Source organism: Podarcis cretensis (assembly GCF_951804945.1).
Source record: "Podarcis cretensis genome assembly, chromosome: 16".
NCBI classification, from domain to species: Eukaryota; Metazoa; Chordata; class Lepidosauria; order Squamata; family Lacertidae; genus Podarcis; species Podarcis cretensis.
In genome coordinates this window covers 3065232-3090201 of record NC_137186.1, presented here as the reverse complement: position 1 = coordinate 3090201, position 24970 = coordinate 3065232, and the positions used below count along the sequence as shown (strand labels likewise).

At 45.7% G+C, this 24970-nt stretch overlaps 1 protein-coding gene and 2 long non-coding RNA genes across 3 annotated transcripts in view; 1 reads left to right on the top strand and 2 right to left on the bottom strand.

Moving 5' to 3' along the window:
• LOC307205904 overlaps positions 1 to 18763 on the top strand; it is a 260341-nt gene extending 241578 nt beyond the window's left edge. Inside the window, exon 3 of the long non-coding RNA XR_013834177.1 lies at positions 18608 to 18763. This is a non-coding gene — a long non-coding RNA (uncharacterized lncRNA). The remainder of the gene's footprint in view (positions 1 to 18607) is intronic.
• Positions 5647 to 23985, bottom strand: LOC307205711 (acyl-coenzyme A thioesterase THEM4-like). The gene is made up of 7 exons (XM_079958458.1): positions 23902 to 23985; positions 19699 to 19908; positions 16834 to 16993; positions 15916 to 16081; positions 13737 to 13847; positions 10239 to 10363; positions 5647 to 9154 (listed from the first exon to the last, which is right to left on the bottom strand). Exons 2-7 carry the CDS (start codon positions 19828 to 19830, stop codon positions 9096 to 9098), a joined length of 753 nt encoding a protein of 250 aa, XP_079814584.1. The 5' UTR covers positions 19831 to 19908; positions 23902 to 23985; the 3' UTR covers positions 5647 to 9095.
• On the bottom strand, positions 11047 to 13164 carry LOC307205896. Its single transcript, XR_013834169.1, has 2 exons — positions 11982 to 13164; positions 11047 to 11672 (listed from the first exon to the last, which is right to left on the bottom strand). It is a non-coding gene; the product is annotated as an uncharacterized lncRNA (long non-coding RNA).
• Positions 23986 to 24970: the final 985 nt, after the last annotated feature.

Below are 24970 nucleotides of genomic sequence, written 5' to 3'. Positions count from 1 at the left end.
AAGATCTCATTATCCAAAGGGTCTATGGTGTAATTAGTCCAAACTTGGAGATAAGAGTCTAGCGCCGGTGTCTACAGCACAGTCTTACTCATGTCCTTTTTGCAAGCAAGCAAGCAAGAATTAAAGGGAGGAGGAATGTGGGAATTCATTCAAGTCATTTTGTAAATGAGGCTTAGCATGAGTGAGGATTTAACAACCATGCGATTTAATTCATGCTTTTTTCAAACACAACCAACCATTTACTCACAGAAAGCAGGGCTTATCTAAGCCTCCTTGACCCCTGCTTCTTCATCCTTTATTTCCCAGAAAGTGGAAGCAGCAGCAAGGGGTTTATCTATCTTGGAACTGGTCCGCACCAACAGGGAGCAACTGATTAGCAAAGTGGAAGTAACAGGAACCTTGGGAGAAAGTGATCAGGCCCTCCTGGGTTTCACGATACAGAGGTAAGGGAAAACTGAGTGTATTCGGACATGTACTCTGGACTTCAAGAATTAGACTGATTTCAACAAGCTGAAAGAACTACTGGGTGAGATCCCATGGTCAGAAATACCCAAAGAGAAGGAAGTCCAAGATGGGCGAGAGTTTCTTTTTTTATATATATGATTTTTATTAATTTTCCAATAAAGACAAATTTATAACATCATTAAACATCAAAAACTCATCACGTATCTTTTTTTTTCTTTTAGACTTCCATCAACATGTCTGATAATTTTCCGTACTTATCACAAATCTTCACATTTCTTAATTTATATTGCACTATTATTATATTGCACTGTATTGTAGAAATATTGTTTAAACAACATGGCAAGATGAGAGTTTCTTAGAGGTGAAATATTGAAGGCATACATGCAGACAATTCCAACAAGGAAGAAAAGTGAGAGGCATCTAGGTAAACGGGTGCGGCTGCATAAGGAGCTTACAGATGAGCTGAGATTTAAGAAGAGCATGTATAATAATAAATAATAATATTTTTTTATTTATACCCCACCCTTCCTGGTTCAGAAAACCGGACTCAGGGCGGCTAACAACAAACACTTATTGATGCAACAAAAAAACAGCATAAAATGCAGTATAAAACAGGAACAACAATAAATTCAGAATTCAAAAATCAATTTAGGGAGGAAATCCATCCAATAAACCTTAGATGATCACCAGGGCTAGCTGGCTAAATTAGTCCTATTTGGGCCAGCGAGGAGACCAGGGGAGAATTAGCTGTGGGATCCCAGAGCGGGTAATCTTTATAAAAAGGGAAGGAAAGGTAAGAAAAGATCAGGCTAAGTTCAAATTGAAAGCCAGGTGGAATAGCTCTGTCTTACAGGCCCTGCGGAAGGAGGTTAAATCCTGCAGGGCCCTGGTCTCATGGGACAGAGCATTCCACCAGGTCGGAGCTATCACTGAGAAGGCCCTGGTCCTGGTGGAGGATAGTCTGGCTTCCTTAGGGCTTGGGACCTCTAAACTATGGTTATTCATGGACCTTAAGGTCCTCTGCGGGGCAGACCAGGAGGGGCGGTCCCGTAAATACGAGGGCCCTAAGTCACAAAGTATAAGAAATGGAAGAAAGGAGAAATCACAAAGGAAGATGAGTAGCCAACACTTGCAGAGAGAAGGTCTGGCAGGCCAAAGCTCAGAATGATCTTAGGCTTGCAAGAGAGGTTAAAAGTAACAACAAGGGTTTATTCAGCTATGCTCGAAGCAGGAGGAAGAACAAGCAAGTGGTAGGTCCTCTGCGTGGGAAACACAGAAAAATGCTGTTGGGTGACAGAGAGAAGGCGGAACTGCTCAACACCTGCTTTGTCTCTGCCTTCACCCAAAAGGAAAGAAGTGTCCAACCTGGAGATAACAGACTAAATGATGGGGGAAAGGGATTAGCAGTCCAAGAAAGGGAAAGGGGTGGTAAGGGAACACCTGGCTAATCTAAATGAATTCAAATCTCCAGCACCTGATGAGCTGCATCCAAGAGTATTAAAAGAACTGGCAGGTGTAATCTCAGAGCCTTTGTCTATTATCTTTGATAATTCTTGGAGAACAGGTGAGGTCCCTCAGACTGGTGGTGGCCAAATGTTGTCTCCATCTTCAAAAAGGGGGGAAAGGAAGACCCAAGTAACTACAGACCAGTGAGCTTGACATTGATACCAGGGAATTTTTGGTGTCTTCCTAAAAAAATCTCAACAACTTTCATGATTACAGGTAGGTAGCCGTGTTGGTCTGCCGTAGTCAGAACAAAATACAGTGGTATCTCGGGTTAAGTACTTAATTCGTTCCGGAGGTCCGTACTTAACCTGAAACTGTTCTTAACCTGAAGCACCACATTAGCTAATGGGGCCTCCTGCTGCTGCCGCACCGCCGGAGCATGATTTCTGTTCTCATCCTGAAGCAAAGTTCTTAACCTGAAGCACTATTTCTGGGTTAGTGGAGTCTGTAACCTGAAGCGTATGTAACCTGAAGCGTATGTAACCCGAGGTACCACTGTAAAAAAAAAAAAAATCCTTCCAGTAGCACTTTAGAGACCAACTAAGTTTGTTATTGGTATGAGCTTTTGTGTGCGTGCACACTTCTGGCGCTAGAGGAGACTCTTGAGAGTCCCATGGACTGCAAGAAGATCAAACCTCTCCATTCTGAAGGAAATCAGCCCTGAGTGCTCACTGGAAGGACAGATCCTGAAGCTGAGGCTCCAAGACTTTGGCAACATCATGAGAAGAGAAGACTCCCTGGAAAAGACCCTGGTGCTGGGAAAGATGGAGGACACAAGGAGAAGGGGACGACAAAGGACGAGATGGTGGGACAGTGTTCTCGAAGCTCAAACATGAATCTGACCAAACTGCGGGAGGCAGTGGAAGACAGGAGTGCCTGGCGTGCTCTGGTCCATGGGGTCACGAAGAGTCAGACACGACTAAACAACAACAACAACACTTCTTCAGATACAGTGGTGCCTCGCAAGACGAAAATAATCCGTTCTGCGAGTCTCTTCGTCTTGCGGTTTTTCGTCTTGCGAAGCAAGCCCATTAGCGGCTTTGCGCTATTAGCAGCTTAGGGGCTTAGCGGATCAGCTGATAAGCGGCTTAGTGGCTTAGCGGATCAGCTGTTAAGCGGCTTAGCGGATCAGCTGTTAAGCGGCTTAGCGGCTTAGAAAAGGGGGGGGAGGAAAAACCCCCCGCAGGAACTCGCAAGACATTTTCGTCTTGCGAAGCAAGCCCATAGGGAAATTCGTTTTGCGAAGCACCTCCAAAACGGAAAACCCTTTCGTCTAGCGGGTTTTCCGTCTTGCGAGGCATTCGTCTTGCCGGGCACCACTGTACACTGAAACAGAAGTCACCAGACTCTTCAATTTAGTGAGAGGGTAGGGAAGGGTATTGCCACGTGATGAGTCCTTTGGATAGCTCCATTGCTTTTGTAAGACTACCAACGGGGAGCCAATGGGAGCTGTAGGCCCCCGAAACTTGGAAAGGCCGCCCAAACTGGGTAAGGCTGCTTTAGATCAGAGGACCTCAAGCTTCTTGGTGGTGGCATCTCCATCCCATAATGCCTTCCCTAAACCAACCAGGCTAATTCTTTTTTTTTTTTTAATAATATTTATTAAAGATTTTCAAATATAACAAAAAAAGAAAGAAAGAAAAGAAAAACATCCAAATTTAAGGCCTTATTTTCAATATCATCTTTCTAGGACTTCCCCCTCCCCACCCCCTCTTGTATTCCAATTCTTTCAAATAGGTTCAGCAAATTCTTACCCCAAATTTTAAAATTATTATCATTAACCGAATTTAAAAAGTATTTTCCCATCCCCTAAAATTGACCTGTTCCCTTCCACGAGTTCCCCTCTTTGATATGAGATACAGATTAACATAAAAGAATTAAAAAAGAATAAGATATAATTTAACACCCTTTGGATTCCAAATTTCCCTCCCCCCTTTCCCGGTTGCGTTCCCCATGTCCATCAATATCCACTGTCTCCTGGAGCCCCCACATCTAAAACCATAATCTAAGCCATAATCCTTCACCAGTCCACTTTGCCGTCTTTTTAGTAATCTTTGCCATCTTTTAATCATCTTTAATTTCAAATGTCCAATCTTAGAAAGGGTCTATCTTCCACCTTTGTCCAGTTCTTGTTTTTCTTGTTGTTCTTTGTTGTTCTCTCTTCTCCTCTCTCTTTTTTTTCCCCCCTGCTCTCCTGCAGAAATGTTCTAATTCCAAAAAGCTTGTAATTCCTCTACAGAGGCTTTGTTATTCAGGAACAAAACATTACGTCAAGTCCCTTCCATTCTTCAATAGATAAATCTATTGTCTCCTTTAGTGTGTAGACCTCTGTAGACAAAATAGTGTTCCATTTCTGCAGTTTCCCAGGAGATAAAATGTCCGATTCAAATTCCATGCCAGCGATACTTGTAATAACCCACAGCTCCTCTAGAGGGATTATAGTAACTCAGTTTCATTCCCGATCTCACCCATCAGTCAAAGTAACTTATTATTCCTTATTTTAAACAGTTTATGTCCAATTTATAACAAATGTAACCAGCAAAGTCCTCATAACAAAGTTCTCTTTTTGTTCTCTGTTTGGCAGCTCCTTTGACAGCTGTCAAAACCTCTATTTCTCCTCTCCAGGCGCTCTCACGGATCGCTCCCGGGGCTTCCGGGGGGGGGGGTTGTATTTTAATTCACATTCCACTCTTCTCCTCCAGCCCAGCTTATAATTTTCCATCGCGAAATTAATATCTTTATCAAAAGAAAAGGTTGCGCTCGATCTTAGTTGTCAGGTCCTTTGCTTTAGCTCTCTACAACAGGGGGGAGGTTGACTTCCTTTTTATACCTCCCCCGTTCGCTCCGAATTTAAGAAAAAATTTATTCCCCTTTTTAATCCAAGTTCCAATTACTCACGGGTTGTTCTTTTAAGTCCAGATTTTCAATGGAAGAAGTCAGCGCTCTCCGCCAAATGGCATGCGGCTTCGCTCGGCAGGGGAAGCGGAGGACTCACAGCACCACCCCCCCGTCACCCGCTCCGCAGCCTTTAAAAAGGCTCCTTCGCGTGGTCGGGGGGGGCGCAAACGGTGCCAGCCGAGTCACCATGCCCATGGGTTTCAGCGCCCATGGTTTTTGAGGGTCCCCGCGTCGCCGGCGCGGTAGAACCCAGCCCCTGCCGAGCAGGCTCCCTCCGGAGCTCGGAGGGAGTCCGCCATTCGGCGATGGCGCCAACCCCCAACCAGGCTAATTCCTCCAGAGAAGCAGAGCCTACCCAGATCTCATCAGCCCGTATTAGGATTTCATTGGCCCTCTGCAGAGAAAGCATGGACCAGCTGGATTCTCTTGGGACCTGTCCAAGGTCCTGTTCTTCTCTGACTTTTGCTTTGATCTAACTTGCCTCCATTGGAAACTGCATTTCCTGAAAATGCAAAGACTAACATTGCCACATAATTCCCCCACTCCAACAACGTGTAAGCCAATTCAGAAGCTCTGAGTTGGGAAAGAATCCCAATAAATATTGAAAGAAACTGGGCACATTTCCACTAAGCTGGTGGTGGTTTCTTAACATTGGGAACTGTGTTAAGATGGACTGTTGGTCTGATTGAAACACAGTTAACCCAATGTCTTTGGCAGACTGAGAGCAAGCAAGGGAAATTTTCCTTCTGAGAAAACACACACACACAAACCAATCAAAGCTTTTTATTCTTTTATTTTGGCAAACACTGTTTTCCAGAACACTCAGCAAAGTGCCAGGAGAGTTAACAGATAGTCAAGTAGTTATGGATGAATCTGCCCCCTTTTTATTTTTAATTGAGCTTGACAGACCGCACAGCTTCCCAACAAAGTAGAATAGTTTTTGCCAACCTCAGCTACGAACCAAATTCATTCCCTGACAAGCCCAAGTGACATCAGCAGCAGAACAAAGAAGTCTAATCTCTCCCCCATAATCCAGGTTTGAGCTCTCAAAACTTCTGCCTGGCTGCTCTGCCACTACTGGTTAGGAGTGAGGTTTCTGCCCCCAGTCCAACAACATATAGAATTCCATGCAAAAGGTACTAGGGAAATGAACTTCCCCATGATCACCAATACCCTCATTATGGCAAGTTGGGAAAATTACACAACCCAAGGCTCCTACAATGCTGGTGGTGGGAGAAGTGGAGTATATAGACAACACCTGCTGTCACAAATGCTGCCGTCACAAACCAGAGAGCTGTGCCCCAGCTTGAAGACTTTGGATGGTGCTCAACAACACAAAAATACATGCAGATGGGTTCTCTAGTCCAACCCTCCTTACACAAAGGAGGAAGCAACCTTCCATGTTTTGTAGCCATTTAAATGCTCTCAAATGTCACTCACTAAAAACCTCTGAATGTTTCTTTCTCTGCTCCAACCTACAGTTGCGTCCAACTAAGTTCTTTTCAGAGCAGACCAACCGAGGGTTACCCTAAGCTAGCCACGTCTATTGATGACAATGGATCTACTCTGAGTAGAACTAGCATTTGCTACACCACCGTTTTCCTACGCGGTTGGCTGCTGGCAGGAGGGGAGAGACTTCCAAGGACAGAGAAGGGCCTCAAGAGGATTTCTCACCACGTGGGAGGCAAATTCCTTTCCAAGAACGTCTTGTGAGTCAGGGGCAGCCAACATGAGGCCCTCCAGATGGCGGTGGACTCCAACTCCCATCATGCACAGGGGGAGTGAAGTGCAATGACACCTGAAAAGCCCCCTGTCTGACGGCAAGCTGACCCTTATTGCATACTTAAATGGTAAAAAAAACACTCGTGAATTTCCACTACTGCTAGAATGCTATGGAAGAACCAGGCCCCACCAAACACCCTGACGGGAGCTTAAATATATTTGATCTGCACAAGCTCTTAAGGTTTATTGGGAGAAGCAGCACAGGTCCCTGTTATATCAGGAGTGGGGAATCTTTGGTCCTACAGGTGTTGCGGAACCACAACTTCCATCAGCCCCAGCAAATATAGCCAATAGCTAGGGAGCAATAACTGGGGGGGGCACAGGCTCCCCAAACCTGCCTTATTAGAAGGCCAATAGAAGAGCTCCCTTGGCTGCACCCCTCAAAAACTTAGAAGAAGCTTCGATATGAAATATCAGCTTACATGGAATCTTTATAGGCACTTTTTGTTCCTATCAACAGGCTCAAAGGGAAGCTCTGAACATGTGTTCACCAGCTGAAGACCGGCCGAGGGTTTGCATGCGTGACGCTCAGCCCAGACGCATAAAAAGTGCACGGTGCACAGTTGCTGTGATTTCTGGAAGCCATCAGTTCAGTTTGAGTATTCGTGGAACTAAAAGGGTAGGACAGAGAATATGCCTCTTTGGGAAAACACGGCACTACATGAAAACACACAATGCATGTACGACCCAGCAATTTCCAGTAAAATGCTATTATGAAAGATGGGTGTGTTGACACTGCAGATTTTAATGATTTGTATTGGGCCTTGATTTGTATGAAGAGCGTTTGCTTTCCACCAGCTAAGATTATCTCTCTCTCTGTGTGTGTGTGTGTGTGAGAGAGAGGGAGAGAATAGCAGGCAATGATCCTTTTCTTGTAGGGCGCCAACACCTCTGATGTAAAGGTAAGCATGGATTGCACTCAACTAAGTTTTACTCTGAGCAGGCCCACTGAAATTAATAGACCTGCGACGGCCACATCCATTGAGTTCAATGGGCCTACCTTGGGTAGGGCTAATGGTAGGATACCACCCTACATGTCTGGACTCCAGAGAACACCTCTGCTTACTCCGGTTCAAAACTGGGACATATCTGACCAGGTTTCCCCACCAATAGTTAAGACCACCTGATAAGCGACCAGAACAGCACATGGGTACAAGTGGAGCTGATCAGCGGGTGTTTGAAAAAAGGCAAGGTCTGCTATGGAAGGCATAGTGAGAGGTTGCCCTAAGCTTGCTGGATAAGCTGTTTTACAGAAAATACTTTCCATGGTGCTATGAGTTAAGTTAGGCATACACATTCCCCCCCTCCCTGCAAATATATTACTCTGCTTATTATATATTATATAATATATATATATAAACTTGCCCTATATACAAAAAAAACCCCTATGTGCCCTAGACGTGGCACAAGTCTGCTTAAGTTACAATGACAACACTCTTTGGCGTAAATCGTTTTCTCCAGAAGAAACAGCCGCCTTGAATGTAAAAAGGATCCAGATTTCCTAGGAACCAGTTTCTAGGATCATAGCATTTCCATAAAAGGAAGGTTCTCAGGCAGGGTGGAAGGAGAAAGAACTTGCCCATGTGAAGACCACCAGGTGGAAACCCTTACACATATGGTTCTCAATTGTAAACTAAATGCTGATCTCCGCCAGCAATTTCTAGATCAACTCTGTATCCCCCAATGGAAACCAGAGTCGGAGGTCATACATTTTCTATTACTGGGGAATGATCAGGAGCTCACCAAGTTAGCGGCTAAATATCTCTATTGGGTTTTTTGTCATCAAAATACACTGCAGACGTCTGATCTCCCTGGAGACCAAGAGATGTGACGATAGACTGCTCTGCCTCCTTTCTTTCAGCAACTGTTTTGTGCCACTGGGGAAGTGGTAATTCCGTACTGATTTGTTTGGATGTTGCATGTGATGCCAATAAAAGGTTTGAGGATGATGATTTCCCCAAAAGGTAGAGAGGCAAGGTTCATTCCTGAAAGAGGTGCTGTGTTTTCTGGACAAGCTGTGGAGGGTTGTTGGCAATCGGAGGCAGACAGGTGAACAAGAGAGGAAGTGGAAACCCCTTGTTGATAGCAGGCGAGCTTAGCTTGGCAAAGGCCGGAAAACACTGCTTCAAAGTTCAATACTGCATCGCGGAGAACGGTATATGAAAGAGCTGCCACGGTTCAGCTCTGAGAGCTCTGTTTAACAGGAACAGCCCTAGGGATACGTTGAGGAGATACTGGCCAAGAAGACAGGACGCACTTTGCAGTCAAACGTGGGAAGAGGAAATGCATGCTTGCCAAAGTGCGCAGAGGTGGTTTAGGAGGGAGCCCAAACGCTTTTGCAGAGGTCGGTTTCCCCAGGCTCAAGTGCTTAAGGCTAGGCATTGGACTGGACCTGTTCAAGACGCCCAGCTTTCAGGGGAAAAGACTGGACTTCCTCTGGTGGGCTATTTGGAAGAGGCTTGCTGCTGGATGGAGTCCTTTAACTGGAACTGGATGAAGAGAGCTAAAACAGAAACAGGAGGGGGAAAATAAAATGCTGTGTGAGTACCAACATTGAAAGATTGGCAACATAATTTTTTTTTTAAATGACTGAATTAGCAAAAATGACGGCAACAATTACCGTATTTTTCGCCCCATAGGACGCACCGCCCCATAGGACGCACCTAATTTTTTTGGGGGGGAAATAAAGAAAAAAAATTATTCCCCCCCCCCAGGTTTCCCCCCCCCAGGCACGGGGCAGGCCCAAGCTTCCCCCGACCCCAGCCCCCAGAACAGCCTGCTATCCGCAAGCCTAGGGAGCCGCGCCGGTCTCCCCAGGCTTGCGGAGAGGTGCGCGAAGCCCGGGCGCGCTCTTCAGCGCGCACCAGGCTTCGAAATGCAGGCAGCTCTGTGCCACCCTCTGGAGCCCCGCGCGGCTTTGCACCGGGCTCCGGAGGGTGGCGCAGAGCTGCAGGAAGCCCGGGAGCGCAGGCAGCTCTGCGCCACCCTCCGGAGCCCCGCGCGGCTTCGCGCCGGGATCCGGAGGGTGGCGTAGTGCTGCAGGAAGCCCGGGAAAGCCTGCATTCGCCCCATAGGACGCACACACATTTCCCCTTCATTTTTGGAGGGGAAAAAGTGCGTCCTATAGGGCGAAAAATACGGTAGAATGCAATCTAATCCAAATCTCAAACAGGAATGGAAATGTGTGGAAGAATACATGACCGAAAGATGCTCCAACAAGAATTTATTGATGTGTATAGACTTCACCAAGTTAAGTTAAGCTAAGCTAAGCAGATATATAAGATTGAATGTTTAATTATTAAGATACAAGAATACAACCTCAATAATGAAGTTACAAAATAATAACAAGGAAATCATGCACAGGTGGAAGGAAGACACAGGGCAAGAAATAAGAAATGGATAAATGTTGGGACATAATGAAATGTGAAAACGTGAATTTACGTATATACTGTATATGTATTATTATGTAAAGATTTCATATATGTATTGCAACATCAATAATAAATAAAATAAAATAAAATGCTGTGTGAAAGCTTTGACGTAGCACCAACGACAGCAGCAAACGATAGCAAGAACCAAGCCATTACCTGTGGCCTCTGTGTGAACCGTCTCCCCATCGACACTCTGCACATGCCCAGTCACAAACACCTTCCGGCCCTCTATCCGGTCCAGCTTGCTCTCCACCAAGACTACGGAGCCCAGCGGGATAGGACTAACGGGGGGGGGGGGGGGAGATGTTATTTTATCCCAAAATGGTTAACAACAATAAAACAGCAATAAATATTTTTATACAGATTAATATTCTTCATAGTTAGATCTATACCCAAATATTTTGCTTTCTTAACAATCTGTAAGCCAACCTTTTCCTGAAGTTCTTTTTGCTCTTGTTCTTGCATATTTTTTACCGTAAGTTTTGTCTTTTCCATATTCATTTTAAAGCCAGACACCTTGCCAAAATCATATATTATCTTCATTGCTTTAGCGATATTTGTTTCTGGTTCTTCTGTTGCTAACAAAATATCATCCGCAAAGGCCCTGATCTTAAAAACCTCTTTTCCCAATGTTATTCCTATGATCTCTTTGTCTTTCCTTATTTCCGACAACAATCTTTCTAATGTCAATATAAAAAGTAAAGGTGAGAGAGGACACCCTTGTCTGGTGCCCTTCTCCACTGGAAAGCGTTCTGTCCTGACACTATTAATTATTAGACTAGCTGCTGCTTCTCGTAAATCACATTTATACCTCTGCATAAATAAAAATCAATAAAAACACATATAAAACCATTATATATCTATTAAAATTCAAATCCACAGCCAAAACAGACTGGGATTTAAAAAACCCCTCAACCTTTAATCAATCATTTATTGTGTTTGACTAAATGCCATTACAGATCCAGTTACAAAACGAGAAACTGCAATAAAACCTATTAAGGAAGATCCAGAAATAAACAACCATTTACAAGAAATCCAATTAATGAGTCCTCTGCACAGTCTACAGCATTGTCTTTTAGGCGTCTAGCACAAACAGTTTTAGCGGCTTTTGCAAATAAGTCTGTTTTATATGTGACAAGTGAGTTGCAGTCAGATAATAGCCAACATATTTTCACTCCAGGGTTCTGTCCCTGTAGCGGTGCCAACATCTGTTCAAAAAAATCTCTGGTGTTTTGATGGAGCTGGCAATGGAATATGTAATGGGGAAGGTCTTCTACTTCATCTACGCCACAAATACAGAATCTTAAATGCCTTGGAACTTTCCTATATCTTCCATCTAAGACTGATGTGGGCATTGTTTGAAAGCGGAGAGCTTTAAATGCAGTTATCAGGGAGGCAAAGATAAGTGTCTGCAAATATTGGGCTCTGGTGTGGTTAGACTTCGGCAAATGGTACCAACGGGATAATTTTGAGATATAGGTTAAAGATAAGTCTTGCCCGTTATCCTGCTTATAGATCCAATCCCTGAGCAGTCTTTTAACTCCAGGGAATACAAAAACGTCTGTTGTCAGGTTTTTGAGGCTAGGAAGTCTTGTACAGTGGGGCCTCGCAAGACGAGTCTCTTCGTCTAGCAGTTTTTTCGTCTTGCGAAGCAAGCCCATTAGCGGCTTAGCGGATTAGCGCTATTAGCGGTTTAGCGGCTTATCGGTTTATCGGCTTAGCGGATAAGCGGCTTAGAAAAAGGGGGGGGGAGGAAAAAAAACCCGCAGGAACTCGCAAGACATTTTCGTCTTGCGAAGCAAGCCCATAGGAAATTCGTTTTGCGAAGCACCTCCAAAACGGAAAACTCTTTCGTCTAGCGAGTTTTCCGTCTTGCGAGGCATTCGTCTTGTGGGGCACCACTGTACTAGCCTGGCCCAATCACCCTTCTTCCACTGTTTCTCCAGGCAGAGTAGGCAAACAGTCCCCTGGCATATCCAGGACGCTTTTATAGTACGAAAGAGCAGCCATCTCCACCTTAGCTTTTACAGACACCACACCTGTCTCTGTCCTAAGGAAATCAGCTGGGGTACCTGGAGGTACTGCCAACAGACACCTTAGGAACTTATTCTGGCAAACTTCCAGGTCATTATTATTTATTATGTATTGAATATGTATACCACCATATACCCAGAGGCCTCAGGGCAGTTCACAGAACAAAATCAAAATATAAAACCACAAAATACATAATCAAAATAAAAGCAACAACCCAATAACCCCTCTCCCAAAAAACCGCCACATTTTAAAAGGGCATAGGGTGTCAGTCAAATCAACCAAAGGCCTGGTTAAAAAGGAACGTTTTGCCTGGTGCCGAAAGGTGTATAATGAAGGCACCAGGTGAACCTCCCTGGAGAGAGCATCCCACAGAAGGGGAGCCACTGCAGAGAAGGCCCTGTTCTTGTGTTGCCACTCTCTGGACCTCTCGGTTGTTGTGATTTATCCCCCAGATCTCAATACTATACTACATTTGAGCTACTACTTCTCCTAGTTAGGGTTTTAGGGCTGGAATTACCAGCCTGCCACCTTTAGAATAGAAAAACTTTAGAGTAGCATAGGCTGACTTCTGTACTGTTGCTAGTTTGTGGCTTAGGTCCCTTGTCTTTACAGGACCGTCTCTCCTGGTCTGCCCCGCAGAGGACCTTAAGGTCCATGAATAATCTGATTTCCTTAGGTCCTGGGCCCTAAGGAAGTCAGATTATCCTCCACCAGGGCCAGGGCCTTTTCAGTGATGGCTCCGACCTGGTGGAATGCTCTGTCCCACGAGACCAGGGCCCTGCAGGATTTAACCTCCTTCCACAGGGCCTGTAAGACAGAGTTGTTCTGCCTGGCTTTCAATTTGAATTTAGCCTTTTATTCCCCTTCCTTCCCTCCCTCTCCCCTTTTTATGAAGATTACCTGCTCTGGGATCCCACAGCTAATTCTCCCCTGGTTTCTTCGCTGGCCAAAATAGGACTAATTTAGCCAGCTAGCCCTGGGGATCATCTTATGTTTATTGGATAGATTTCCCCCCTACATTGATTTTTTAATTCTGAATTTATTGTTATTTATGTTTTATACTGTATTTTATGCTGTCTTTTGTTGCATCAATTCAGTGGCGTAGCGTGGGTTGTCAGCACCCGGGGCAAGGCAAGTAATTTGCGCCCCCTAACACATCGATTTGCGCCCCCTAACCCGTGGATTTGCGCCCCCTAACCCTAACCCCCAGATGTTGCGCCCGGTGCGGCCGGCCCCCCCTGCACCCCCCACGCTACGCCACTGCATCAATTAAGTGTTTTAACTTTGTTGTTAGCCGCCCTGAGCCCGGTTTTCTGAACCAGGAAGGGAAGGATATTAATAAATATATATATATATATATATATATATATATATATATATATATAGTATGTTTTGTAGCTTAATCAACTTGAAACCAGACAGACCCTTGGAAAAATTTAAATAAGAACCTAGGAGAGTATATGTTCTATTCAAATGTCCAGAATTCTTATTACTGAATGGACTCTTGCTTTGCCAAATGTGTTGAAAGATTTGTAGGGTGCTTAAAATCAAACCCGTGACCTATGCTGATCATGTGCCAATTTCCTAAATTCTTAGTTCTACAAAGGCAGGTTTGCTCACCTCTTGTAGTTTATGGTGAGGTTTGCGGTCAACACCCTGCCAGCGACGAAGATGGCACATGTGCCAAGGACGCTGTCCAGGACGGTGGCAATGCAGCCGCCGTGTACAAACCTGTAAAAATGAAAAGTTAATTTAAAAATAAAAACCACACAAACTTTGTGGAAACAAAGAAGACGTTGTGCAAAGATGACTTCCACGCATGGCTCTGGAAGCAGGAGAGCGTGGATTCAGGGAGACACGAGGTCCCAGAGCAGGAGTGGATACCAGGTACTCCTGGACTGCCTGTTTAAAGAGGCACTACATTTGCCCACTGTTACAGGAGAAGTGATATTGCCATTATTGTTGGAATAATTATTACTGAATTTATAACCCACCCGTAAGCAACAGGTCCCAGAACGTAGTTATAACAATGCAAGATTCAAGATTCAGAACATTTAAAACAAATCACAGCCACAGGAATAGGGTGGTGAGAAATATAAATAAAAGTTTTAATATATAATTTCTAATTGTGATGTCCAGTGGTGATGTATGGAAGTGAGAGCTGGACCATCAAGAAGGCTGATCGGCGAGGAATGGATGCTTTTGAATTCTGGTGCTGGAGGAGACTCTTGAGAGTCCCATGGACTGCAAGAAGATCAAACCTCTCCATTCTGAAGGAAATCAGCCCTGAGTGCTCACTGGAAGGACAGATCCTGAAGCTGAGGCTCCAAGACTTTGGCCACCTCATGAGAAGAGAAGACTCCCTGGAAAAGACCCTGATGTTGGGAAAGATGGAGGGCACAAGGAGAAGGGGACAACAGAGGACGAGATGGTGGGACAGTGTTCTCGAAGCTACCAGCATGAGTTTGACCAAACTGCGGGAGGCAGTGGAAGACAGGAGGGCCTGGCGTGCTCTGGTCCAGGGGGTTACAAAGAGGCGGACACAACTAAACGACTAAACAACAACAACAACAATTGTGATGTATTTGTATACAGCAAATAGAAGTTTAGAGTAATTAGGTATATTTGATTTAGCTAACCATGTAACAGGTTTATGTTAGGAAATGAATATAGATGCTGAATTTGATGTTTGTAATTTTTCTTTTTCTTTTTTTTGGTTTTGGAAATAAAAAAATAAAAAAGGAATAGGGTGGTGGTCCCTGAAAACACACCTCTCAGGTGTCAAAGGCCAGGTTTGAGAGGTGGGTCTTCAGAAATTTCCAAACGCAGTGTGTAACAAGGGTTCCAGGTGCATCTACGTGGAGAGGAATTTCCACAACTTAGGAAGGCCCTCTCCCGGGCCGCCACGCCCCTGAACATCTGCAGGCTCAAATTACCGTATTTTTCGCTCTATAGGACACACTTTTCCCCCTCCAAAAATTAAGGGGAAATGTGTGTGCGTCCTGTGGAGCGAATGCAGGCTCCTTGGCTTCAGCAAAAGCAACGCGAAGCCTCCGAAGCGCAGAGGCTCCGGAGGCTTCGCGTTGCTTTCACTGAAGTCTGGAGAGTGATAGGGGTCAGTGCGCACCGACCCCTCTCGCTCTCCAGGCTTCAGGGATAGCCGCCTGAAGCCTTTGGAGTGCAGCTGGACCTCGCACTGCACTCCAAAGGCTTGGGGTTCCTTTCACTGAAGCCAGGACTCCTGGCTTCAGCGAAAGGAACCCGAAGCCTTTGGAGCCGAGGTCCCACTTCGTTCCAAAGGCTTCAGGTGGCTATCCCTGAAGCCTTTGGGGCGCAGCAGGACCTCACGCTGTGTTCCGAAGGCTTCGGGTTACTTTCGCTGAAGCCGGGAGAGCAAGACTCTCCTGGCTTCAGCAGAGAGGGAGAGCTGCGCAGCGCCCCTTCAGCGAGGCGGGAGGAGAAATGGAAGGGGCTCCGTTTCTCCTGCCGCTTCGCTGAAGGGGCGCTGAGCAGAGAGGGGGAGAGGTTTTTTTCTTGTTCTCCCTCTATAAAACAAGGTGCGTCCTATGGTCGGGTGTGTCTTATAGAGCGAAATATACGGTAATTCCACTGGATCCTGCTTTTATCCACATCCCTTGGAAAAGTGAGGCGTATACATGTGCAATTTCTCTGTTGGGAGCGCTGATCCAGGGAAGGGCACAGAAAAAAGGTCAGTTGGATGGTGCCCACCAAACTCACTCAAACACCTCCAAGGGCCCATGGTTTAGAAAACGGTTCACGGTTCTGGTTCAGTCCTTACCCTGGAGGCCCTTCGAGGTAGGGACCAAGCTGGAACATGGACACCATCCTTTTCTCCGACGGGTTGAGAAACATCGCGTATTCAAAGCCCATGCCTTCCTCGTCGAGGTTCCTGAGGAAGAGGCGGCTGGCTCTGTCCTTTAGCTCGTTCCCTTGCCTCATCCTTACTGTGGGAGCAGCATCAAGTCGTGAATGAGCACGGTCTTATTATGGACTCACCTGCATGCAGTAACAACACCGAGTAACTCTCGGTGCCTGGGAAAGAGGAAGAGGCAGGGACGAGGGCAGGGTTTCATCAATTAGCTTTTAGGTGTCTTCCTTTTAGGTGCTCCTGCCACGGCCTGCTCAGACAGGCGCCTTATGAACGATTTTTATGGCGCCCACTAAATATTATTAGTTATTAAATGGATATGCCAACCTTCGCCCCAAAATCACAGGGAGGTATACAACAAAATACAAAATGAAAACACAAATACACAACAACAACAACCCCCTTTCAGCCACAACACTAGAAGCCCAATTCCGACATTCTGCAGAACAGAACAAGAACAATTGGGAGTCCACAGAAGGGAACAAATGCAATGAATAAAACAAATAAAAACATCTGTACAACTATTTAAAAATCAATTTCAGCAGAGATACAGACTGGGGTAAATCTCTACTTAAATGGCATCTTGGAAACGGAAGGTCTTCGGTGGGCGCCTGTATAGTAGTATTTAAGAGGAGGGTGATTCCAAGGGAAAGGAGATACAACCCAAATTTGACATTGGGCAGAACAGAATGAGAACAATTGGAGTTGGAATCAAAGAACATGCAGAGGACTACCAGTTTGCCATCCCTGATATTCTGGATGAAACAGAGGCTGGTGGCAAAGGTTTTAGCAAGGAGAGAGAGAAAGGAATGAAAAAGAGGTCCTTGCCTGGAACGTGATCTGCAACATTCCTATAAGAAGGCAGCCTTTTCCACGTTCCGTCTTTCGCCATCGCCATGAATCTGTTGAACTGATTCACCATCTCTGGAGTCCAGCTGGCATTGGGGATGGCATAGTCCTTTGCATTCTCAGACTCGTGGAATAGTGCCTGTAAAGAAGGGGAATGTACGTAAGCCAGGGAACTAAAGGTGCGTAGAAAAGAGGGTATAAGGATCCAGGTTATAGCACAGCAAACACATCACCTGTGACTTACTGCATTTTCCACCAGTGACTCACACAGCTTTCTTCCCATCCTGCTCTGCTCTCCCACCCTTCAAAGCTCCTAGGTATAGACCCAGCTCCAGTTTTTGCCCCTGACACTATCACCAGCTGCTGAATGCATTCAATCTAGGGGTAGGGAACCACTTTCAGCTTGAGGGATGGATTCAAACTCTTTGAATCTTCCAGGGCCCAGGTTCTGGGGGGGTGGGGGCGTGGGCAGAGGCCAAAAGGGGGGGGGGTCACCTAAGCATGAGAAAGCAACAACAACACCAAAACATTTATCAAAGTTTTTCCCATGAAATCCTGTTCAAGTCCTCCTTTGAATTCATACACACACACACACACACACATATGAATATATATATATAAACGTACATACACCTCATGAGTCTAACCCTAGGAAAGTCATGGAAAGTAGGGGGGCAGATGGAAATGATTTGACAGCTGATTTAATTTCATTTTTAATTTGTATACCACCTTTCTATATCACTATTCACAAGGCGGTTTACAGCAACAAAGTATACAACGAAGAACACAAACCTAAAACATAACTTTAAATTGGAGTAACTTAAATCAAATAAAGTAACATAATTAGAATTTAATAGTACACAGTAAAATCATGATGTTCCATCAGGGGTCAGCAAACTTTTTCAGCAGGGGGCCGGTCCACTGTCCCTCAGACCTTGTGGGGGGCCGGACTATATTTTTTTTTTTGGGGGGGAATGAACAAATTCTTATGCCCCACAAATAACCCAGAGGTGCATTTTAAATAAAAGGACACATTCTACTCATGGACCGTCTGTAGGCGGGATTTAGAAGGCGATTGGGCCGGATCCGGCCTCCAGACCTTAGTTTGTCTACCCAGGTGTTACATGATTGCTGGATGGGTGGGATAGACCTGGGTGTGTGGGTGTGAATCACTACCAAAAGCTGGAGGCTGCTTTCTGCTTTCTGACGTAATGGGCAGACAGCTAAGATGACACTCTGCCTCAGCTGGCTCCGAGCCAGTTTCAGTGGTAATTATTTATTTTATAAAAATTATACTCCACTTGATTGTAAAAAAATACCTCAAAGATAAAACAAGAAAATCAAGAAAAAAATAACAGCCATACTCTAAAAGATGCAAAAATTAAAATACTAAAACAGATTTAAATTGCCTCAACGTTATAAGCATTTGAATAGACTTGTCTAAACCAGGGTTTCTCAAACTTGGGTCTCCAGCTATTGTTGGACTACAGCTCCCTTCATCCCTAGCTAGCAGGACCAGCGGCCAGGGATGATGGGAATAGTAGCCCCAAAACAGCTGGAGACCCAAGTTTGGGAAGCCCTGGTCTAAACAATAATGTTTTTAGCTGTGGGTTAAACCAAAGAGCCTAGGACTTGCCGATCAGAAGGTCGGCGGTTTGAATCCCTGCGATGGGGTGAGCTCCCGTTGCTCTGCTCGGTCCCTGCTCCTGCCAACCTAGCAGTTTGAAAGTATGAAGTGCAAGTAGATAAATAGGTATCACTCCTGCGGGAAGGTAAATGGCGTTTCCGTGCGCTGCTCTGGCCACATGACCCGGAAGCTGTACGCTGGCTCCCTTGGCCAATAAAGCGAGATGAGCGCCACAACCCCAGAGTCAGCCACGACTGGACCTAATGGTCAGGGGTCCCTTTACCTTTACATTACTCTTATAGTCACATCCATGCGCAATAACGTGACATGGGCTTCACACTCGATACAGCACCCATCTTGCACGAGAGCGTAATCTCTTTATTTACAACAGGGGTGGGGAATCTTTGGCTCTACAGATGTTGCTGCATTCCTGCCAGCCCCATCTAACACTGCCGAAAGTCAGGGAACATGAAAGCTACGAAAGAACTGGCAAAACTTCAGCTCCCCTAATTAACTTCTGTTTTCTGTGAAACTGGTCTCGCTGGTGCTCAAAACTGATACCGTATCTGAATGTACACAACATACATTCAATGCACCTGACTTCCCCCAAAGAATGCAGGAAGCTGCAGTTTGTTGATGGGGCAGGAAATGGTAATTCTGTGATGGGCAAATTACAGTCCCCAATATTATGTCAAGGGCAGATGCGAGCTTTAAGAGTAGGTTGTGTACACAGCCCCGAGCTGTTGAAATCTGCACTTAGCGAGTCCGAGCACCTATCCTGCTACCAGCACAGTGCTATTAGCACAGTCAGGCTGTGTGACAAGAGCATAAAGGGTGGTATGTTTGTGACAGATAAAAAGTGCTCCTCCTCAGAACCAGAGAAGGATGTTAGGTGACATTGCAGGGTAGGGGAGTAGTATCAATAAAATCATAAAAATCAGATTTAAAAGGAAACCAATAAAAACACAGCAAATCAGACAACTGGGCAGCAGTCTCTGTGCCCAAAAGCACAGGCAAAAGGTCAAGCTTGAAGCCGTCATTGAAATAATCCCAAATTTGACCTCATTTGGTGGATCTCATTTAGATGATGGCTTGAAATGTCAGTGTCCCAGAGCCACAAATAACATCCACCTCATGTACGCTGTGACTGCAGAGGGTTGGACTGGATCACCCTTGGGATCCCTTCCAAATCTACAGCTCTATGATCCTATACTCACTGCGGCTTTCCACAACGGCATCTGGGAAGAAGGCAAGACTCCTTGAGACGCTGCTCCTGCTCCTGGGGGACCACATCTGGGGCCCCCCCAGCGAGCGAGCCCCTTAGCCAGCCGGGCAAAGCTCCTCAGCATGTCCGACTCGTACGCGTCTCAGGGATAAGCGCTAGTCACTCTTCTTGCTGATCAAGATGCGGCTGGAAGGGACGACACCTGCCAAGGGAGATTGGCCCAGTCACAGTTTGGCAAGAGAAATGCAAACCTCGCAGGTTCTCCTGGCATCTGGGCTTCGGAGGGATGCTGGCTTCTGACTAAGGAGGGACAGCGGAGGACTTGGCAGCCTCACCCTCTTAATAATAATCATATTTATACCCCACCCTTCCCGGTTTAAAAACTGGGCTCAGGGCGGCTAACAGCAAATATAAAACAATGATCGAAATGGGACTTAAGAACAGCATAAAATACAACATAAAATGCAGCATCAATATCAATGAAATTCAGGGGTCGTTTTGGGAAAAACAAAAGAAAACAAAACCCAGTCAGTAGACATCAAATGATCACCAGGCCTAACTGGCCAAGTTGGTCCTACTAGGGCCAGCGAGGAGACCAGGGAAGAATTTAAATGTGGGGTCCCAGAAAGGGTTTCGTCATAGAAGAGGAAAGGGGAAAGGGGGTAGAGGATCAGGCTAAATCAAATTGAAATTACCGTATTTTTCGCTCTATAGGACGCACTTTTTCCCCTTCAAAAATGAAGGGGAAATGTGTGTGCGTCCTATGGAGCGAAGACGCCATAGCCCCACGACCCTCTCCCAGCTGGAGAGGTGACGCGCAACTATGGCAGCAGCCTCTGCGCTGCGCCTTTCCGCTGCTCCCTGACCTGCACTTTGGGGCTGGTGGTGGGCTTCCCCCGCCAGCCCCAAAGAGCAGGTCGAAAGGAACCTGAAGCCTGGAGAGTGAGAGGGGTCGGCTCTCCAGGCTTCCAAGGTAGCCGCCTGAACAGCACCTTGTTTTAGAGCAGAAAAACAAGAGGGGGGGAATTCTCCCCCTCTCTTTCGCTGAAGGGGCGCTGGGCAGAGAGGGGGAGAATTTTTTTTTCTTGTTCTCCCCCCTCTAAAACAAGGGGCGTCCTATTGTCCGGTGCGTCCTATGGTGCGAAAAATACGGTAAGATTTTGTCCTGTCCTGGCCGTCACCATCTGCAGTGGGAGCAGAGTCCAGCTTTAACTACGCACCGTGCAGAGAAGGCCTCCCTTCTGCCCATCCCGAAACTTATTCAGCTTCGTTGGGTGGCAAAGCATTGCAAGCATGGAGCAAAAACTTGCTCATAATTGCATTCCCCACTAACAGAGGTCCCCACCCGGCAATTTTTACTAACTGCCAGGAAGCTTGCCTCATCCTGAGTCGGACCATTTATGCATCTGGGTCAGCGCTGCCTACACTATCTGGCAGCTCCTCCTCCCGGTGTTTGAGAGTGGCAGGGCCTCTCCCAGCCCTCCCTGGAGAATCTGCCAGGGACTAAGCCAGGGGCCTTTCTGGCTGCCCTGCCACCACGGAGCCCCTCCTGGAGGACCTTTGAAAGGACTTAAGATCCCAGCCCACATGGCGCTGCTTTTAATAAGGTCAGCTTAGGAACCTTAATACAAATAAGTCACAAAGGTCATCACAGCAGGTGGCATTTGGTGCTTCAATTAAATCTATAAAAAGGTAAAGGTAAAGGTACCCCTGACCATTAGGTCCAGTCGCAGACGACTCTGTGGTTGCACCACTCATCTCGCTTTACAGGCCGAGGGAGCTGATGTTTGTCCGCAGAAAGTTTTTCCGGGTCATGTGGCCAGCATGACTAAGCTGCTTCTGGCGAAACCAGAGCAGCGCACGCAAATGCCGTTTAACTTCCCGCCGGAGCGGTACCTATTTATCTACTTGCACTTGGACATGTTTTCGAACTGCTAGGTTGCCAGGAGCAGGGACCGAGCAATGGGAGCTCACCCCGTATCGGGGATTTGAACCAACCTTCCAATCGGCAAGCCCAGGTGGCTTAGTGGTTTAGACCACAGCGCCACCCGCGTCCCTTAATTAAATCCATAGGTAAAGGTAAAGGGACCGCTGACCATTAGGTCCAGTTGCAGATGACTCTGGGGTTGCAGTGCTCATCTCGCTTTATTGGCCGAGGGAGCCGGAGTACAGCTTCCGGGTCATGTGGCCAGCAGGACTAAGCCACTTCTGGCGAACCAGAGCAGCGCACGGAAACACCGTTTACCTTCCCACCAGAGCGGTACCTATTTACAGTGGTGCCTCGCAAGACGAAATTAATTCGTTCTGCAAGTTTTTTCTTCTTGCGAGTTTTCCGTCTTGCGAAGCACGGTTTCCCATAGGAATGCATTGAAAATCAATCAATGCGTTCCTATGGAGACCGTCGGGGACAGAGGGGAAGCGCCGCGCGCCTTCCCCTCTGTCCCCGGACCTCTTTAAAGCAAGGGGCGGCGGGGAGAAGATTGCTTCTCCCCGTTGCCTGCCCCACAATCTCCAGGGACAGAGGGGAAGGCGCGAGCCTTCCCCTCTGTCCCCGGACCTGTTTTAAAGCAAGGGAAGGGGCAGCGGGGAGAATCGCTTCTCCCTGTTGCCGCCCCTTGGTTCAAAAGGGGTCCGGGGAGAGAGGGGAAGGCGCGCTGCGCTTCCCCGCTCTCCCCGGAGCTTGCGGGGCAAGCTTCGTTTTGCGAAGCAAGCCCATAGGGAGATGCGTCTTGCGAAGCGGCTAAGAAAACGAAAAACTCCTTCGTCTAGCGAGTTTTTCGTCTTCCGTGGCGTTCGTCTTGCGGGGCACCACTGTATCTACTTGCACTTTTTTGTGTGCATTTGAACTGCTAGGTTGGCAGGAGCTGGGACCGAGCAACGGGAGCTCACCCTGTTGCGGGGATTCGAACCTTCTGATTGGCAAGCCCAAGAGGCTCAGTGGTTTAACCCACAGCGCCACCCGCATCCCTTAATTAAATCTATATATCACCATAAAACATATATAACATACAATTTCAAAAAAGTTCAGGAGTGTCTTTATGTATGGTACAGTTGCTGCCAGAATTCTAATCGCAAAAGGTTGGAAGGGAGACGATACCCCATCCAAATCAGACTGGCAAAATAAATTAAGAAAGTATGCCGAACTGGCAAGTCTATCAGCAAGGTTACAGATGAAAAGGTTATCTATCAGAGAGTGGGACATATACAGAGTTTATGGAAAAGAATATCAATCCGTTGGCAGGTTTTGACTGAAGTTCTGTGTGTAAATAGGATAATCTTACAAGATTTAAAGCAAGTTAAATAACACGGAGGGAAAAAGAGAGATAAGTGCGCGGTTAAGGAATTCAATTCGGGAACATAATGGGAAGATCGGAGGTCGTGTTAAACTTATTTACAAAATGATGTGCAAAGCAAGTATCGCTTAAGGATACTTATCTTTATTTTGTCTTTAGTATTTACTGATTATTTCTGTTATACAGTTTGCAACCAATAAAGCATTCATAAAACAAATTAAAATAAAATAAAGAATAAAACATATAAGTTCATAAAACCAACGAAAACAAAATACAAATTAAAAATAAAACATATAAGTTCATGAAACCAAAGAAAATTAAAAAAAAAAAGGTTTGTAAAACCAAGGAAAATAAAAAATAAAACATATAAAAACAAAGTAAAAAAATTCCTTCCAGTAGCACCTTAAAGACCAACTAAGTTAGTTCTTGGTATGAGCTTTCGTGTGCATGCACACTTCTTCAGATACACTGAAACAGAAGTTACCAGACCCTTCTATATAGTGAGAAGGTGGGGAGGGGTACATATAAGTTCGTAAAACCAAATAAAATAAATAAATAAAAAACATATAAGTTCATAAAACCAAAGAAAATGAAAAAAATAAAACATATAAGTTCATAAAACCAAATAAAATGAAATAAAAATTAAAAATAAAACATATAAGTTCATAAATGCAAATAAAATGAAATAAAAATTAAAAATAAAACATATAAGTTCATAAATGCAAATAAAATGAAATAAAAATTAAAAATAAAACATATAATCTGGTCAACATTAAGTCATGAATATTCATTTCCCCCGTGACTCCAGGAAACTCCACGGTCACCCCTCCCCCTCCTCTGACCTTTGACCCATATCCCCCCCCCCAAAAAAAAAATTAAATTCCGGATACAGAAAACTTTACCTCTTCCCTCCTTCTCCGCTCTCACCTTCCGCCTCAGTCAATATCAGGAGCCGGCATCTGACTTCCGTTAACGTCACTTCCGCCATCCCTCCCTCCCGAGTGAGTGAGTCAGGCTCTGCTTCCGCGCATGCGCCTATGTGCTTCTCTCGCTCTCCGGGCGAGAGGAATCCTGCGAGGCGGCGCCACGCTTTGCGCCACTGCGCATGCGAGAGAGGCTCGCGCGCTTCCCGCCCGTCGCTGTGACAACGCGGAGAGAGAGGCGCCCGGGGTGGGAGAGAGATAGAACTGTAGGTCGGATGTCTATTGGTGACTGACGCTACGCCCAATCCTTCATTGGCTCGGGCTCCTGTCAATCAACTTGTAAAAGCCAATAAGGCGCCTCCCATCTTTCCCTCCGAGGCTTCGAAATGAGCGGTTGTTCCGCTTTTGGCCGCCCTTCCAAGTGATACCGGGTGCTGATTGGAGCGCCGGATCATATGACGTTTATGCTAATTTCTGAGAGGTTCTTAGTTTTCATTGGGCGGAGGAGGGAGACCCGGATGATCAAAGGTTCTGGAAACCAAGCCTGATGAGGAAGGGTTGAAGCAGCTGGGGGAGTTTAACCTGGAGCAGAGACTGAGAGGAGATAGGATGGGCACCTTCAGATATAATAATAATAATACTAATACTAATAATAAATTATTATTATTATTATTATTATTATTATTATTATTATTATTATTATTATATTTTATTATTATTATTATTATTATTATTATTATTATTATTATTATTATTATTATTTATATGCCTGTTGTCTTTGCCAACAAAGGTCCGTATAGTTCAAGCCATGCTTTTCCCAGTAGTGATGAATGGAAGTGAGAGCTGGACCATATAGAAGGCTGATCGGCGAAGAATGGATGCTTTTGAATTCTGGTGCTGGAGGAGACTCTTGAGAGTCCCATGGACTGCAAGAAGATCCAACCTCTCCATTCTGAAGGAAATCAGCCCTGAGTGCTCACTGGAAGGGCAGATCCTGAAGCTGAGGCTCCAAGACTTTGGCCACCTCATGAGAAGAGAAGACTCCCTG